The following is an 18755-nucleotide window of genomic DNA, read 5'->3' on the forward strand; positions in this document are numbered from 1 at the left end:
ATAAAAAGGGATGAAGTTCTGATACATGCTACAACATGGATGAGCCTTGAAGATGTGTAAGTAAAATAAGCCAGACACGAAGGAAAAATATATGATTCCATTTATATGACATATCTAAAATAAGCAAATTCATAGAGACTACAGATTAGAGGTTACCAGGATCCAGGGGATGTGAGGGTAGAGAGCTACTAAATGAGGTCGGATTTTCTGTTGGGTTGATGGAAAAGTTTTGGAAAGAGCGATGATGGTTGCACAACATTATGAATGGAATTAATGCCACTGAATTGTACACCTAAAAATGGTTAAAATAGCATTTTTATGTTACACATATTTTACTACAATAAAGGAAAAAAAGACTTCTTTGCCCTTCTAGCAAAAAGGAGTACTGTATAATTATTACTTAGCTAAAGCAACTAGAATTTTACAACACATGTGAAACAATTGTGACACAACATGTAAATGTGAACCTACTAAGTTTTCTCTAGGTTGTAATTTTAGAGATCTTGGAATTTTAGGAGTAATTTTCACTGGAGTTATTCTGACTACTGCATGCATTTCTATATTTAGTCTCTTTCTCAGGTCATCTGGAATCTGAAATTTAAAAATAAACAAAAATATAATTATGTTCAATGCTTGATTAAAAACTATTCCACAGCACATTCATATTAACTTCTATGAATTCAGATGAAACTGTTACCATGATTGATTCACAGTTTAAAAGGCCATTGACATCATAGCGTTTTGTTCCCCTACCAGAATGTGACCAACTTGAGCTACCAAGTCAAGCCTGTCTGAGTGCCTGAGGGCACCACTGCCACTCCCCGCGGCCATGGCTCCCAACATTTAAAGTAGTGTGGGAAGTGTGGACTCCTCCCTGCCATCCTATGTGGTCCCCAAGACTTGATCATCACTTCTTCACCCCGTCCTCACCACACAATTTCAAGGAAGTGAAACAGTATTCACAACTAACGCAGAACCATTAATAAAGGAGATAAGTCATAACAAGTCCATAGACAATGCAGTGGTATCTCCTAAACTGAGTTTAGAGCCAACAGGAAATAATGAGGCAATGGTCTGGAACTTTAGAAAATGATGTAGGCCAAAGAGATTAAAACTTCATAAGTTGCCTCCATAAAGGTCATAGGTTAAACTGGAAGAGTAAAAGAAATGTACAGAGGAAACCCCTATCCCGTCCCACTTTTCTTCACTATTTTAACAATTTCTTCCTTTTCATCATGAAGTTTCACTTCACAGTGGTTCAAAATTAAGTACAAGTAAAGGGGGCTGGTGACTCCTTTCACAAAGGTGTAGCATTTATATTTGAGGATGGAATAAGACGGTGGAACACCAGTGGCTCTGCTAACTCTTCTTCCAATTACACACAAGTTAAAGAGCTGATACCAGCAAGGTAAGCAGCTTCTGGGTACATGCCAATCCAGACACCGTCAAAGGCAGCTGTCGGCCTCTCCCTGCGCTGGGCATTTCCCCCAATACATAACAAATTCTTTCTTTACTTTCAAGAACTTGGAAACAAACTTGCAGGCATTACAGATGTGAGGCTTTGTAGGGCACCCCGAGGTAAGCATGAACTCGAGTCACCCTGCCTGGGTTCGACTCCCAGTTCTACTTACTAGCTATTTAATCCCTGACAAGTAATTTTGACCTCTCTGGGCCTGTAACTAAGATTTTACTGTCCAAGTTTACTTAGGCAGAAAATACACAATCTTTACCCAAATAAGGACTTTACCCTGCAACCAGAAATGTGTCCCTGCAGGGACTTCAGATACAATTTCTTATTATACTGGTTTTCAATTTATATATAAAATATTATTCTAATTCGTAATTTCAGGACATTCAAACAACATAAAATTATTTCTTCCCTAATTATAAATTTTATACTAACCCAGACTTTCCCAAGATGGAGAGTGTCTACATTTTTGGTGTATTTTAGGGAGTTCTTCAATTCCTCAAGTCCATTCCAGACTACCTTTAGCACAAAAGCCTTACCAGCTTCTGGACTATGGTCTGGGCTAATTTGTTTTTGATCTAATGGTTCTGACATCTGCTTCTCTTTTTCAGATGATGGGATATTTTGCTTTGTTTTACTTTGCTGTTGCTTTGGAGAAAGCAGTTGAACTAGCTTTCCATAGGTCACAGTAAAGCTGGGCTCCACATCAAAATATTCCTGGTCCCATGGAAATACATGAATGGTAGAGTGTTTGTGAAACACAGAAGTTGCTGATGCGTTGCATATACTGGGAGGCTGAGATTTGCATACTCTGAAAATATTGTCTAGAGGAACAACTTTTGATTGCATATTTTTGAATGCATTGATTTCAGTTATACCCCAGGATGTTTCTTGTTTCTTCTCAGACCCAAAAGAAAAAATGCTTCCTATCCTAGACCACAAGCTTGGTACTGATGGTGAGTCAACTGTATCCTCTGAATCTGTTTCATTAGACCAAGTGACTCCTATAGTGTTTGACTGAAGTTGCTTGGTTTGGAGTTCTTTTGTCAATCCTTTTTGGTCTCTTCCATAATTATGACATGTTCCATGTGCATTATCTGCTTTTGAAAATACATTCTCTTTGGCTTGGCGGGTCTTTGGCTGAATGAGAAGTCTGGTGTCAGTCTCCAACCTTCCAAAAGTAGCAGTTGGTATTAGTGCAACTGTGTAGAAAATAAAGTTTATTAGTGCATGTTCGTCTCTGCTTTGGACTCAATGCTGTGTCATACAGGATAATGGCAAATATTACAATGGCACCTACCAATCTGGATAAATATGTAAGTCTGTTGATCAACCCAAACAGGAAAAATGGCTTTTGGAAAAACTATTCGAATTTGATCTAGAAGATGCTGTTCAAGGGAAACAGCATGCAGTTCCTAGAACCAACAACAAAAAGATTAGCTCATTTTACATTTTGTCCATCCCATATCTAGCAGGAAAATCTCAAGTCATTCTTATAACTAAAATAAAATCAGAATATATGATGAAGCTCAGAGAAGAGAAATCTAAAGACACTGACAGTTTGAAGTAGTTTGATCTTAAACTAGAATAGTTCTCATTTTACTTTCTTTACCAGTATTTCCCAATCATCTGCTGAGAGGGGTTCCACCTCAACTTGTTGACATGATACCACATGGGAACACGGCTTGAGAAACACCTGGAAAAAATTAAAAATGTAAAACTACTTTTAAAAGACTTGTATGTATCCCTGAAAAATAAGTTCTCTCTTTAGGTATGTAATTGTGTGTGCGCGTGCAGTCCTCCATTTGACAAATATTAATACTTTAGGCCTTGATATACTCAGCATTTCAGGAGAAATTATTTCATAATAAATTATTGCAAAAAGGAAAATATATCCTAGCACAACACATTTAAAAAAATAAGCCCTAGCCAGTTTGGCTCAGTGGTTAGAGCATCAGCCCACAGACTGAAGGGTCCCGGGTTCGATTCCAGCCAAGGGCATGTACCTCAGTTGCAGGCTCCATGCCCAGCCCCAGTTGGGGCGAGTGTGGGAGGCAACCAATTGATGCCTCTCTCTCACATCGATGTTTCTGTTTCTCTCTTTCTCTCTCTCCCCCTTCTACTCTCACTCAAAAGCAATGGAAAAACTATCCTCAGGTGAGGATTAAAAATAAATAAATAAATAATAGTAATAAAAAAACCCGCTTTAATGCAAAAAACAACATCATCAAGTCGTGGCTTGATCCAGTATATAAATAACCATTATTTCTAGAAGTTTCACAACTGTTAGTTATATAACTAACTTCAAGCTACGCTGCTTCTATTATAGAAAACTAAAAAACACACTGAAATAGAGATCACAGCCAATTATTTAGATTTAGAGGTATAATGATCTACAGCTAAAAGTAAAGTAAAACAAACACCCCCTCATTCCAGTATAGAGATATATATATTAAATGCTAGTGTGTCGCAAGAAGCTGAAATCTACCATCTTACCTTCTTTCTTCTGTAGGCATTTCTAGAAATTGGAAGACTAAAATTCCAAGCCATCAAGTATTAAATGCTCTAGGTGACCAGCCCTTCCTTGCCTGCTTTTGTGGAATGGAGCAGACTTTCCTCAAGTGCCTCATCTGACTCCCCCGAGAATTTCTCCTCAGTACCTCCAGTAAGCCCTGTTTGAAAGGGGTGATTCTGAGGAAGAACAAAGCAGCTCCTGCCCACTAAGAATAGAGTCCTGGGCAAACCAGTCTATTTCCTGTTCCTATCAATGATTCTTCAGGAGACAGTGCTTTAGTGGCATTGCTATAATATAGGGGGATCTACCAAAATCAGGTAAAAGTTCACTTTGGAGCAAATGGGAGTTATAAACAAGCAGGACTATTCAGCGTGCTGATGAGACATCAAGATCAGGAATAGGAAACTGATGTTCTCCACAGGGGAGTGGCACATACTCAAAGAGAACTAACTTGCTATGAAATCCGGGGCAAAATATTCCATCTCCCTAGGTTTGTAGAGCAAGGCAACAAAGTTAGTGATTTCTAAGGTCACTCTGGTACTAAAGTTTTAAGAGTCTAGTAAATATTTAGGGTAAGCAAAGGACTAGTGCTAGGCCTATTGATTTCTCATCAAGGGTCTATTCTCATCAAAAAACATATGTGGTCTAAACAAGTTAAAAAAATATGAAATTCTTGTGTACTGTTGGGGGACACCAGTAATAGAAAGCAAGTTAGCTCTATTTATCAGATTTTTAAATGTGTAGCCCTCTAGACTTGGTAATTCAATTTTCACTATTTCATTCCATATATACAGAGATGTTCAATGCATACTGTTTTTACTATTGGAAAGGTATTGTGATATGAGATTCCAACATACAGTACAAAATCATTCTGAGGCTGGAGCTAGAGAATGGGGAAAAGGGTTTTTTACTTAAAAGTGTAAATAAAGTATTCATAATAAATAATGTATTACTTCTGTAGTTTAAAATATTTTTAAAAGAATAAATTGATGAATATATTACAATGATAAAATACACATGGGTTCTTAAGCTTTAGAGTTTACAATCTCAGCACATTAAATTCACAGGCATGACAAAAATGGAAAATCAACCTTCTTTGTAGGAGAGATTTTTAGAAATCAAGTACAGCCCTGAAAAGGTTAGAAAATTTGTCAGAAAAAAAAGAAGTTTAATAATAGAAAATAAAATGAAATAATTTATAAAACAAAAATAATTGCACAAAAGCGAAATTAGGGAACCTGGAAAATAGCCAGAATACAAAATCAACTAGAGCGCCAGGTAGACTGCAACATAATGACCTAACCGCACACTGCAGATAATGACTTAACAACGGCACCCGCAGTAAGCTGGAATGCCCTGGACTCATTACAGCGGCACCCCAGCTAGGTGTCATCTCTCCTCCTTAAAAACCTGAACTTTAAATTCTATTTCCACTGCTACATTATGTGATATTAAAAGAAAGTCACTGTCATGACATTTTGTGCTTACCTGCTCCCCGTTTGAGAGTCCAAGTTTCTGACCAACTTGTCTGTTAATTTCGGCCACATTTTCACCTTGATCACTAAAATGCCTGCCTTCCACCCAGCTCAAGAAGGCAGGCCGGTGACTCCACGATACCTCTATAGCTTGATTCTATGTATTCAATAAGCAGAAAACGGGGGAGAAAGGTTTCAAAAGGTTTACATGCTTTTCTAGATCCACATAAATGATAAAACTATTACTGAAATCCACAAACACAAGAGTTCTACAGATAGTTGATTGTTCTCTGTTAACCACCTCTGGGACAGCATTTAAAAAGCTATAATCATTTCTAACACCCAACACTGGTGATACTATGGATGAAACCAATACAGTTACATTTCTATGATGGCATTATAAATTGGTTCAACCATTCCAGAATTCAAAATGGCAACAGATAGCCAATGAACTTATGTAGCCTTGAGATATATATTCTGAATTAATGATTCAAAGAAGAAAAAAACTACAGCAGAACATATCTCTGTAGTATTTTCTATAACAATGAAAACTTAGGACTGGCTTAAGTGTCTATCAGTAGGAAAATTATTAAATAAGCTATAAATTTACTATTTTAGTCAAGTATGAATCAACTAGAAACATATCATGATCATTAAAATATAAGTATTTATTTATTAGAATAATAAAGGTACATGGTAAAAGTGCAAAAGCATAACACGAGGGCAGATCCCTGTTTCCAGAGGTAATTACTGTTAATAGCTTCTTATGTACACTTCCAGAAATTTTATATTATTCAGCTTCTTAAATGTTTAAAGTTCTAGAACTATGAAAACATATTTATAAGTTAAGAAATAGCAAACTAACATTTATTCTCATTAAGAGCATTTACATAAAATATGTAAGTTTGTGGCTAAGGATTAAAACAATGTTTTCTATGATTAAAGAATTACAGCTCACCCGGCCAGGTGTGGCTCCGCGGTTGAATATCGACCTAGGATCCAGGAGACCTAGGTTTGATTCCCACTCAGGGCACACGCCCAGGTTGCGGCCTCAATACCCAGTTGGGGGCGTGCGGGAGGCAGCCAATCAATGACGACTCTCCCATCATTGATGTTTCTATCTCTCTCCCCTCCTCCCTTTCTCTCTCTGAAATCAGTAAAATATTAAAAAAAGAAAAAGAAAAAAAGATTTACAGCTCGATCCCCAGTTGGGGGCGTGCAGGAGACAGGCAATCAATGACTCTCTCTTCATTTATGTTGCTATCTCTCTCCCCTTCTCCCTTCCTGTCTGGAATCAATAAAAGATATATTTAAAAAAAAAAAAAAAAGAATTACAAACTCACTATAGAAACCTTAGAAAATATATCAGCTTGTAAGGAAAAAGAGATATTGATATTTTCTTCACAAAAAGAAAACCATGTGAACAATTTTGTCTATTTCCGGCTAATCTTTTTTATATGCACAATTTTTCAATTAATTAATTTTAAAAATTAAATGTTTTGGGGTAACATTGGTTAATAAAATTATATAAATTTCAGGTGTACAACTTTATAATATGACATCTGTATATTACTCCATTTGTGCTCACCGCCTTCCATCTAGTCTAGTCTCCCTCCATCACCATATATTTGACCCCTTTTACTCTCTTTGCCCTCCCCGATCCTCCTTCCCTCTAGTAACAAGCTAATTTGTTACATAGTTGTATATTATAGTAATGATTTAGTATCCTTTTTTCCCCACTTAACATTGTATCATAAGCATTTTCACACCTAGATCATTTTTTAATAAAAAGTGAGAATTTCATTCATAGCCAGAGACTTAACATATCAGGAAGTTTTAGTATTAAATTCATTTACTTATATAAAAATAAATCCACTAAATTCAAATTATTAAATAATAAACCCATTAATATATATCATATTCTACTACCTCAAAACTGGTGATAGGCTGCTCATTGTGTTTCTTTAAACAGAACAAATTTCAGAGGATATAGGAGCCACTTCTGAGGCACTCTAATGTTCTCTGAATTGACCATGTTAGTAAAATTTTGTATATAAAAAAAAAATCACAGGGTATCACTAAGTTGTGTAATTTTTCTGACAATTCTTCACAGGCCAGTCCAAGTGCTCTGGCTGACAAAAACCTTTCCACTGAGTACAGTGTGATCAAGCAGAAAGAGACCTAGATTTGGAGTCAAATGTCCTGAGTTACTATGTCAGCTGTAACTGCTAGAGTTGAGATTACAAGAGTGAAGCTGACCAATCCCAGATGCTTCCTACAGGGTTTCGTCAGTCAGTTACGTATAACACAGATCAATTACCCTATTTCACATAAAATAACTTTTAAAACCAGAGATGCTAAATGAGGAAATATAAAATATGCCCTGAAATATCCAAAAGGAGAATTCTACCAAGTCACTGGAAAAGGGGGAAATCGACTTTATTAAACAGGAAAAATACTTCAATTATTCATTTGGTCAAAATGTAGTAACCAGCCCACAAAAATCACACTATATGTTCAGCTGGATTTGGTAAATTTTGCAGACTAATAATGTTTTGAGTTTATTTTTATGTCAAAAGTTTTTCATTTGGACCACAGAACTCCTGGGCATTCAGGTAGAGAAGAAACAGACAGACTGGGGAGAAAAGATCCCCTTTTCCAGTTCAATCTAATCAACAAATGATTGACTGCTGTTACCCAAACCTACAGGTGAAACCATCAGCTGCAATGATTTAGGAATGGCCAGTTCCCAGGCCTGGGTTATCTCTGTCTAACACAAAGGAAATGACAAATCTGTACCTGGCCACTTGTGGAAGGCGATTTAGGTTCATTTGTTTGCATCCAGTGTGGATATAAATCCTCTCGCCTATTTCATCAATCACAGCAAGTCTTCAGCCCAGAGTACAGACAAAGTAAGTGAGTCAAAGTTGTTCTCAAATGGGGGTGATTTTGTTCCCCAGGAGACCTATGGCAATGTCACCCCTGGGAGGAGGGGTGCTACTGGCACCTAGTGGTTAGAGGCCTGGGATGCTGCTAAATATCTTCCAATACCCAGGACAGCCCCCCACAACAAAAAAATTATCCAGCCTAAAATGTCAATAGTGCCAAGGTCAAGAAATCTCGAGTTAAAACAACTACTGCATACCTAGTCCTGAAACAAGGGCTTGGATAAACAAAAGATAATTCTTGAAACACTGAAAGGAGTATAACGTGTGTGTCACATAAACACAGTTATGAAGTTCTGAAAAGGAGACAAATGTAGGCAACAGAGAATTTAAAAACTATATGGAGGTAGGATTATGCTCAGTTTTTAAAGGAATGGAATGAGGCAAAATGTAGAGAAGTGGGAAGGAGCTGGGTTACAGAAGAAACAGTGAGAACACTGTATGGATGATGCAGAGTGAGTTATAGACAAGAAGGCAAATTCATTGCATGGAAATGATACTGGCCTAGGAGTCCCAGTTTCCTTATGTGTTAAAGTACAGAAATGACCTACAGGCATACCTTGCTTTATTGCACTTTGCTTTACTGTGCTTCACAGACGTTGTGTGGTTTGGTTTGTTTTGTTTTTACAAATTGAAAGCAAGATCCTCCACCAGCAAAAAGATTCTGACTCATTTTATTGCCATACTCGCTTTATTGCAATAATCTGGAACTGAACCACAATACTTCTGAGGAATCCCTGTAGATACCTAAGGTCCCTTTCACCATCAACAGTTTATGATTCTACAACAGTGGGTCTCAACTTGTTTGTGCATCCAAGTAGCCTGGAGATATTTTAAAAATTACAGATGCCCACCCTCCCAAGATTCTGATTCAGTAGGTCTGTGGAAGAACCAGAATATCTTTATTTTTAAAAGCTTCAAAGTAAGTCTGACACAGACCAGAAAACCACTGTTCTGACCCTCTTCCCATTACAACATTATCTGTATTATGTACTAAATGCTTCAGCCTATATAATATAATTCAACCTGTTAACTCTTAACTCATGACTTTCTGCTTTAATAATTACCTATGACCTCTAATCCAGCAATTTTCAACTGGTGTGCTGCAATAATTGTTAAAACATGCAATACCTGTTTAGTCAAGGACACTGACCTCTTTTCCCTTTGACTGTAAAATTAAAAAATGACAACAGATAACACAACGATAGCCATCTGGTGTGAATGAATCACAATTATATTTTTTTGTCAGACCGGCAAAAAATATATTTTTTGGTGTGCCACAGATTTTTTAGTAGTTTGTGTGTGCATGAGATGAAAAGGGTTGAAAAATCACTGATCTAACTCAATAATTCTGAGAACCTATCCTACATAACCGAAATAAAAACAATGTTTTATAAACAAAGATGAGCTATTTTTAACATTTTATTAAAATAAAACTAGAGTATCACTTTTAATGTCTAAAAATTGAAAACAATATAAATGTTCAAACACAGTGAATAATTACACAAATTACGCAAATTTATGATAGAATACTAATTAACCACGAAAAATGATTACTTTTTAACAAAGTAAAACAACACTATAGGAAAACAACAAGACAAAACTCTAAGTGTGTGTGTAGGGTGTGTGTGTAGGAGTTCATTTGTGTTAAAAATAAAGAACAGAAACAAAACTGGAAGATCTGATTCAAACTGTTAACATCTATCTCTATGTTTTGGGATTATGGGTAACTTTTATTTTCTTTATAATTTTCTGTGTTTTCCAAATTTTCTATAAATTATGTATTACTTTTAAAATTGGGGAGAAAAGTTGGCCTATTCTGCTGATATAAGCTAAACAGAAACAATTTGTTCTAAGGTTGAAGAGGTTTAAGTTTCAAAAAGATATCCATGAATTCTTATGCATACTTATAGAGGGCTCAAAATTTAAAACAAAGATCAAAACCACTAAATTCTTAAACAATGATGAATGTAACATAGCATTCACAGTTTAGGATCAAATTATTAGAATGACTATAAGAGAGCACTCCTATAAACTCAGTAGGTGTGGAGTCTATTCTTTAAAACTCATTAGGTGAGGATTGAAAGCACGATGAAAATCTCTGTCAAAGCTGACAGAGCACAGGGCAGGGTCTACCTAGGATTTGATGATAGTGACTAATCTCCAGCCATGAATGAAGCTCGTCAGGGCCAAAAGGCTGTCTATTTTATGGTAAAAGAAATAACGGAAGGATCTTTTTAATCTTTGCAAGATGGTGGGGGAAATAATTTAGAACAGCAATTTTCAACCTTTTTCATCTCATGGTACACATAAACTACTAAAATTCTGCGGCAACCAAAAAAATATTTTTTTTGCCAATCTGACAAAAAAAAAAAAAGGTATGATTTTGATTCATTCACACCAGATGGCTACTGCTGTGTTGGCTGTGGTCATTTTTTAATTTGATAATCTAAGGGAAAAGAGATCCGTGACCCTGACTAAATAGTCAGGTGTTGCATGTTTTAAAAATTCTTGCGGCACACTGGTTGAAAATCGCTGATCTAGAAAAACAGATACCGAGAATTAGCTAAAGTGGAAAGGTGGGATACTTGAAATTATTGCAAACTCTTACCTATTTCCTGCGTGGATTAGCCAGTGGTGGCTACCACACATCCAGGATTTTCGAGGATTTCAAATACAGGTACATCTCCTTGTATTGGGCTTTGCTTTATTGCGCTTCACAGATGTTGGCAGTTTTTACAAATTAAAAGCAAGACCCTCCACCAGCAAAAGATTACCGCCGGCTTTATTGCCATACTCGTTTTATTGCAGTGGCCTGGACAGAACCAATAAGGGAAGCCTGTATTCTAGCCTTTTGCTCCCATAAGCACGCTCAAACTCGTAGACCAGGTGCCTCTGTTTTTAATTATGAAAATAGAGATGTTGTATCTCTGCCAACGGTTAGAGCCATGAACCACAATCACAACCTCCAGCAGGGCAACTGACCGCATTGGTGCAAATAATCCTCACTGCACACGTCCAAGGATGCATAACCCACGGCACATTCCTGGCACACCGGGACCTTCATGTTATTAACCTATCGCGCTGGTGGGACAAGGTGCTCAGTCCCGGTTAACCCACAGCGACCCAGCAAACCAACCAACCAACCAACCAAGTCTGCCCTCCCTCTGGAGGCCCGGCCCGCAGCCGTCCAGGCACCTGGAAATCTCTGGCGGGAAAATATTTTTAAAAAACAAACACAAACAGCAGCAAAAGGAACGACTTCTCAAGAGCTTTCCAATCTGGAGTGAGTAATATCTGAACGCAAAAGTAGAATATAAAATTGCTTGAAAGCCTAATTCACCGAGTGAAAGGCGCTGGAACAAGGCCGGTTAAGTTAAAGGCCGGGCTGCACCAGACGTGGCGGGGCTGCAGAGGCGGCCCCGACCGGCCCTGCCCTCGAGGGGCCCGCGGTCGGCCTGAGCGCCGCCCGAGCCCTGCCGCCGGGAGAGGCCTGCCAGCCGCCGCGCCTCTGGCACGCTCGGCCCACCCGACCCCAGACCACCGGCCAGGTGTGCAGCCTCCGGGGTGGGAGCCCGGCCCGAGGCCGGCGACTTACCTGCCGCAGGTGCAGCTGGGACACGAGGCGCCGCGGCAAATGGAGGAAGCAGTCGCGAGCGTTGGTGAAGGCCAGAGTCACGGCCGCCCCGCTTTCCCCCGTACCCACCAGGCGTTCGCTGCCCCACATCGTCCGCCGACGCGGCCGCCGCGACTGCGCACCCTAGCGGACCCGGGCCAAGCCCGTAGGCCCAGCGCGCCGGAGCTGGGTAACGTCGACCGGCCCCGCCCCCTGCGACCCCGCCCCCGAGACCCCACCCCTTCCCCGTGGCGTGTCTCACCGAGGGTAGGGGGCGGGGCAAGCAAGCCATCTCCGTCTTTTCTGGCCTCTCCACCGCGCCGCTGGGGGGCGGCACCCCGTTCACCGAATCCGCTTGTTTCAGGAAACGATGGCCGACGCTATCGATTCTCCAGCCAATCCCAGCACGTCTTGACCTATCCCTCTCTCTTATTGGATAAACAGGAGGGCAGCCTGGCGGATGTTGTCGTTTCTGCGAGGGCCAAAGCCGGCAAGATGGCGTCGAGCGGCGGGGAGCTCGGCAGCTTATTCGACCACCACCTCCAAAGGGCTGTTTGCGACACGCGGGCCAAGTATCGGGAGGGGCGACGGCCTCGTGCCGTGAGGGTAAAGTGATTTGGGTTTCATTTGTTATTCTCGGTAGTTTTATGTGCGTTCTCACGCCACACGCCCAGCCTGTGTAGATAAAGGCTTGAAAGGCTGCTGGCAGATCCGTCACTCGTTGCAGTTGGTGGAGGAACCCTGCTAATCAGGTACCAAAGACTCTCAGGACCCCTTTGGTCAACTGCGAGGACATCAGCTCTGCGGCAGGGCTTTGTTTTAATCATAGTGTCTTCCGTGTTTACGGTACTGCTGGGCCCATGGTAAGAATTCAGTGTTTAACGCTTTCCAATAACTTCAACCGAGCCAACTTCTGAAACACGTGTCAGTCGAAGGTAGTCTGTCTTTTATGCTTTAGTTGAGTGAAATCACGTGGGGTGAATTCTTTATCAGAGAGAAGGGCCAATTTTTTTATTTTCTATTTTCTGCAAACCGGTTGGAGAATACTGTTTTCAAAGCTTTGGGATATTTTTTAAAGCAGGTTTGTCTTAGGCTTATTAATGAAATATGTTTAACTTTTTTCCATTTCTTTTAGGTATATACAATTAATTTGGAATCTCGGTACTTAATAATACAAGGAGTTCCTGCAGTGGGAGCAATGAAGGAATTAGTTGAGCGATTTGCTTTATATGGTGCAATTGAGCAGTATAATGCTTTAGATGAATACCCAGCAGAAGACTTTACAGAAGTTTATCTTATTAAATTTATGAATTTACAAAGTGCAAGGTAATGTGCAAGTTAAGCACTGTCTTATCTCCTCCATTCCCATTGCTATTATTTTGGCCCCAGGTTTCCCCCACTCATACCTGAATTACCCAATAACCTAACATGGCCCTGTGTTGTTCCTGTCTTCCTCCAGTCTTTTTAAATGTTAGCCTTACCAGAACACTTTCGATCACATTGTTCTCATGCTTAACAGTTTTGTCATGTAGATTAAAAATTGGGTTTAGATTAAGTTTTCCAGTTCCACTGCTTACTAATATCATGACGTTAGACAAGTTATTAAATCCTATGAAGCCTGTTTTTCCTGTTCTATAAAATTCGTGTAATAATAGGATCTGTTTATTGAGGTTGTGTGAGGATGAAATGAGGTAATCCATGTAAAGGGCATAGCATAACACCTCCTGTCCAGAATGCAGTAAACATTAGCTATTGGGGTTCTTATTGTTGTGCACCTGTGTGAATTGACCCCATCTCTTCCAGCCTTCTATATAACAGACTCTGCTCCAAAAAGGCTGAAATGTGAAATGCCTTTTCTATTTTTATGTGACCCCTACTAATTTGTTCCAAGACCCATCTGTCCCTGGTTATTATAATTCAGATTTTCTTTTCGGTGCCACAAATAGCATTTGTCTGCCATAAAGCACTTATTTTATGGGGTCAGGTTGCTCTTATATGTAATTTCACTTCCCTATAACCAACTTGCCAGCTCCTCGTGGTTGGGTAAGGCTATTTTCCACAGTTTTTATGTTTCCCATAGCGCCTAGTACAGTAGCCTTGGAGTTCGACATCTGGATTTGAATCCTGGCTCCACTAACCAGTGTGAGCATGGCCAAGTTCTAAATCTCTCCAGGCCTTACTTTATCATAGGGTTGTTGTGAAGTGTTAATTCAAATGAAGCACTTAGGACACTGCCTGGCATGTGGTAAAATCTCAATCAGTATTTCTTACTATCCCTGGGCACAGAAGTACTTAAATATTGATTGTAGTAATGCCTGACCAGTTACAGATGTTTAATAAGTGGTGAATGATACCATCCTCTCATTGATTAGTTGTTACATATTCAGTATTTCCTCAATTATTGGTTTTACAATTATATTTTTATTAACTTTTTATATATGAATCCCGTTATAGGAACACATTGTATTGAAAGGCTAAATTGGATATGAGCTAATTTTCAAGGGCCATTTAACTCCACACAGAGAAAATCTCTATTTTATGACCACGGATTGTGTACCTTAGGCTACCCAAATTGGTTAAAGGGAGTCTAGATATGTGTGGATGACTTAGCTCAAACCCCATTAACGCTGTTGGGAGAGGGGAGGAAAGGCTCTCAGAGTATGCACTGGATCAATAAAGTCAATTCCATCCATAAGCACATTATCTTAATTTCCAAACCATAGGATGTACACACACATAGCAAAAACTGGACTTTGCTCTTTAGATCAATGCATTGTATACTAGTCAAGATTTCATCCTAAGTAAATCTAAATTAATAAACCATGCTATCATGTATTTCTGTTTAGGATAGCCAAGAGAAAAATGGATGAACAGAGTTTCTTTGGTGGATTGCTTCATGTGTGCTATGCTCCAGAATTTGAGACAGTTGAAGAAACTAGAAAAAAATTACGAGAGAGGAAGGCTTATATAGCAAGAGCTACTAAAGATAAAGGTATGGAAGGCCTATTACTAAACACCTATGTATCAGGCATTCTGCCAGGTATAGCATCATGGAACTCTCAAAGTCTAGTGGGAAGAGTAGCAAGTAATTGTTCAGAATATTCAATAACTATAACAGGGTTCTTTTTAGCACTCAGTGTAATTGGGGCTGGGAAGAGAGAGATGTTGGTTTGTGGAAGACTTTCTACAGGATGAGAGAGGTGGCAGAGTTTTAAAGGGTAAGTAGACATTACTCTAAAGGGGAGAGGAAGAAATGGAAAGGTGGGCCAGGTGGCATGTTTAAAAGCCCAGAGGAATAAATGAACATCGTGCATCTTAAGAAACTGTGAGTAGTACAGGTTAACCACACAAAGAGGCTTCAATGAGGAGTAACAGAAAAGTAGAAAAGAAGTGAATTGTGAAGGGCCTTGTGTGTCCTGTGCTAAAGAATTAAGGCTTTGACCTAAAGGAAGTGAGAAACAATTAGGATCCAATTCCCAGTGGCTAATGTAAAACTGCTAAAAGCGGGAACATTTCACTTTGACCAGCAGCTGGCCAGATGCCCCATATGCCCAATTGAATTTCCCTTGGCACAAATTCCAGATGCTTGGAATGGAGTCATGGGATCTGGTACGTGGATTGTAAGACTAGAGCAGTCAGAATTGGATTAAGATAGTGTGTGTAGTCTGAAATCTAAATACTACTAGAGGCTCAGATTATCTAGTTTCCACCCTTTGGTTCAAAGACAAAGCAGTGTCCATACTGAATATCGAGTATGATGAGTTTATGGCTGATTGGGGAATGAACATGTGGTATTGGTTAAGAGAGAAATAAGAGAGGGACACTCTTGAAAAACTTACCTGAAAATTTAGGAAGAGAGCTGTTGAGAGTCCCTGGTCATTTGTAGACACTGAACTTTAACCTGTAAGGTATGTAAATAATTAGCTCCATGCAAACTTGTATGTGTGTGGGGCAAAGGAAATTAGGAAATATGGACCCAGCATATCTCCTTTGAAAACTGACCCAAACTAAGCAACATATACACTCATACAGTAGAATACTCTGAAGCTGGAGCAGGGGAGCAGCTTTGTATGTATTGACATGGAAAAACTCTCTAGGATCTACAGTTGACTGGAAAATGCAAAGGTGCAGAGAAATGGGTATTACAGGAGAGAAAGAGGGGTAGGTAGAAGGAAGAAAAGTTAACATATTGGACAGATAAGAAAGTAAAAATAGTGATTGCTTATGGGGGGTGGAAACCAGGCATATGGGGAGCAAAGAAAGAGTGTAGCTTGATACCTTTACCCATTTTAGCTTTTAAACCACATGAACGCATTGCCTGCTCAAGAAATAAATTTGTAAGAGTAGCATTTGTTCACATTTTAAAGTAATGTTTGTTTTTAGAGTTACACTTTTCTGAAGAAAACAAATGATCTATTTGTTTGCCTTTCTCTCACCTTTTAATATAAAGATAATTTCATGACAAAGAAGAAACTGGTTACAGAGCATAAAGACACAAAAGATTTTAGATGGGACTTCCATTCAAAGAAGTCTGGATTTTGTGAAGCTGCATTGAACACTTCTGCTGGGAACTCAGATCCTTGTCTTCCTTATTCTTGTGAGTTGCCTTTATGTTATTTCTCAAAATGTACGTGTTCGTCAGGAGAGTACATGGGCAGAGCATCAAACTCTCAGGATGGTAGAAACCATGATGAAACAGTGGGGCATTGTAACCACAATGACTCTTTGCAGCAAATGCAGATAAAAACTTTTAAAAATTCAGTGGCCTGCTCTGGCGCACAGAAGGCGGTTACTGCTTCAGAGGCAGTTGACAGATTTATGCCTAGGACAACACAGCTGCAGGAGCGGAAGAGAAGAAGAGAAGATGATCGTAAGCTTGGAACTTTTCTTGAATCAAGCACGAGCAGTAATGAGGTTCTGATTGGGCCTCTGTTACCAGACATACCTAAAGTGGACATGCATGATGATTCATTGAATACGACAGCGAATTTAATTCGGAGTAAACTTCAAGAGGTAAGATCATTGAAGAAAACTAAGAGATGGTTTGGTTATAGGACTAACGCGAAATGGAAAAGTATTTATGAGAACTATAGCATTGTCAATTTTTTTCATTTTTAGTTTTATGTTTTCCTATAATTCTTGGTTGAATTAACTGAATTTGATTGACACATTTATTTGCTTTGATACCATTAATCTTTGCCTCAACAAGAAACAGAATACTATGTTTTATAATGTGATTAAGGGTGGTGGTTAAAATAGCTTAATTTATTTTATGTACATTTTTTACCTGAAAATTATTATCCGAAGGATAAGGGGTTGTTTTATAATAATAAAAATCCATGGACACAATTTTTATGCTTAAGGCTCATTTAAATTTTTTTTAGCTTGTTCTGGCAACCCTTCCTTCACATATAGCTGAACTAAGGCATGGGTACAGACACACAGCTGTCTCAGCCAGAGCTGACTGTATTTTCAAGAGAAATGTGTTAGGTCCAAATCCTAGGTATAGAAATAGTAGAACAACTAAAAGGAGAGATGCTAAATATAATTTACTACAGTTTTGAACAATTTTCCATTTTAAGTGAAGACGTCTTACTTTGCTTTAACTTATTACCTACTCTTCTCATGATGGTTTTGATTTCATTTTTCCTAAGAAATTGAGGATCATACCATTTTCTCATTATTTCTTCAAATTTTTCATCCCCTCCCCCCCCAAACCTCCATGTCTCTATATTAGACATTACCAGTGTTTCAGGTTATGCACGAGGATAACTATCTGTATCCATAAAATAACAAGTGACTTCGGATCTATAAAGAAATATTAAAGTGGAGCATATGTTTACTTCTCACCCCTCAAAATTTTTTTTACATTAAATGGCTTTAGAAATTTCACTCCCATCAAGGTTTGGACAGAAAATTTTGCTCTGTACCTAGTTTGTAGGTTGTACCTTGAACTTGCGTTAGCTCTGCTTCAAATGTGATAGCAAGGATTGGACTACTAGATATATATCCTACATCTTCTGGTAGTTTATTTACTCTTTTATTATAAAAATTTTTTCTGGTTCTCTTTTTTGAAACTAGGTGGTTTCATCTGTGCCAAAGCCTCCAGAGGACAAGCTAGAAGATGTGCATACAAGTCATCCATTAAAACAAAGAAGAAGAATATAAGATTACTAGTAGCAAATTAAAATTTTCTAAGAGTATTTATTTTTTATTTTTAGCCTGTCATTTTAATTCTTGAAGAGGTTGTACTGCTGTTTTTTTAATGCACTCCTCTTTGTAATTTCATTCAAGCTACTTGTCTAATTTAGTTTCATCTTTCAAAATTAGTTTATTGTGACAAAATACATGCCAGCCAACTGTTTCCCTTAATAAAACTTTTGCAGAAACTCCACCCAGTGACTTTAGTTACACTTTATTGGCTAGAACTGGGCCCATGACTGTTCCTAACTGATGAGTCTGGAATAGTGAATGTTTCAGGTTTCTAACTTCGGTGGTTTAGGAAGCAAGAGAAAAGAGGTCTGGGAATGCCTGACTCACAGTATGCCACAAGATCCAAGGTCGCTGGCTAACTTAAATAAATAAATTAGCTTATCATTACCTATTATAGATGTTATTTTGATCCATACTTAATATTACAAAAACTGTTCTTATGACATTACCTCTCATTGCAGTAACTATATGTGAACTAACTGAAGGAAATAAACATAGGCAACCAAGATCTGTTTTTTATTTT

The 18755-nt window shown here is 38.7% G+C and overlaps 2 protein-coding genes across 5 annotated transcripts in view; one reads left to right on the forward strand and one right to left on the reverse strand.

Moving 5' to 3' along the window:
• PEX1 (peroxisomal biogenesis factor 1) overlaps nt 1-12375 on the reverse strand; it is a 42938-nt gene extending 30563 nt beyond the window's left edge. Inside the window, exons 1-7 of one of the 4 annotated variants that reach the window (XM_081146898.1) lie at nt 12002-12083; nt 8258-8347; nt 5472-5615; nt 3081-3164; nt 2769-2883; nt 1904-2670; nt 472-591 (exon numbers count right to left, since the gene is read on the reverse strand). In XM_081146898.1, coding sequence (XP_081003024.1) covers nt 472-591; nt 1904-2670; nt 2769-2883; nt 3081-3164; nt 5472-5615; nt 8258-8299 — 1272 coding nt within the window. In that variant the 5' untranslated portion in view covers nt 8300-8347; nt 12002-12083. Of the gene's footprint in view, nt 1-471; nt 592-1903; nt 2671-2768; nt 2884-3080; nt 3165-5471; nt 5616-8257; nt 8348-12001 lie in introns of all 4 variants that reach the window. The other 3 variants (XR_013999530.1, XM_081146899.1, XM_081146897.1) reach the window with 3 other exon arrangements.
• RBM48 (RNA binding motif protein 48) lies at nt 12295-18411 on the forward strand. Its single transcript, XM_081146900.1, has 5 exons — nt 12295-12625; nt 13155-13345; nt 14866-15011; nt 16470-17032; nt 18101-18411. Exons 1-5 carry the CDS (start codon nt 12515-12517, stop codon nt 18185-18187), a joined length of 1098 nt encoding a protein of 365 aa, XP_081003026.1. The 5' UTR covers nt 12295-12514; the 3' UTR covers nt 18188-18411.
• The last annotated feature ends 344 nt before the right edge of the window (nt 18412-18755 follow it).

This window comes from Miniopterus schreibersii (assembly GCF_964146895.1).
Source record: "Miniopterus schreibersii genome assembly, chromosome: 9".
NCBI lineage: Eukaryota > Metazoa > Chordata > Mammalia > Chiroptera > Miniopteridae > Miniopterus > Miniopterus schreibersii.

Coding starts and splice junctions, on each gene's coding strand:
- RBM48 (XM_081146900.1), top strand. CDS start 12,515: ATGGCGTCGAGCGGCGGGGAGCTCGGCAGCTTATTCGACCACCACCTC. Junction 12,626..13,154: donor GACGGCCTCGTGCCGTGAGG/GTAAAGTGATTT, acceptor CATTTCTTTTAG/GTATATACAATTAATTTGGA. Junction 17,033..18,100: donor TTCGGAGTAAACTTCAAGAG/GTAAGATCATTG, acceptor TTTTGAAACTAG/GTGGTTTCATCTGTGCCAAA.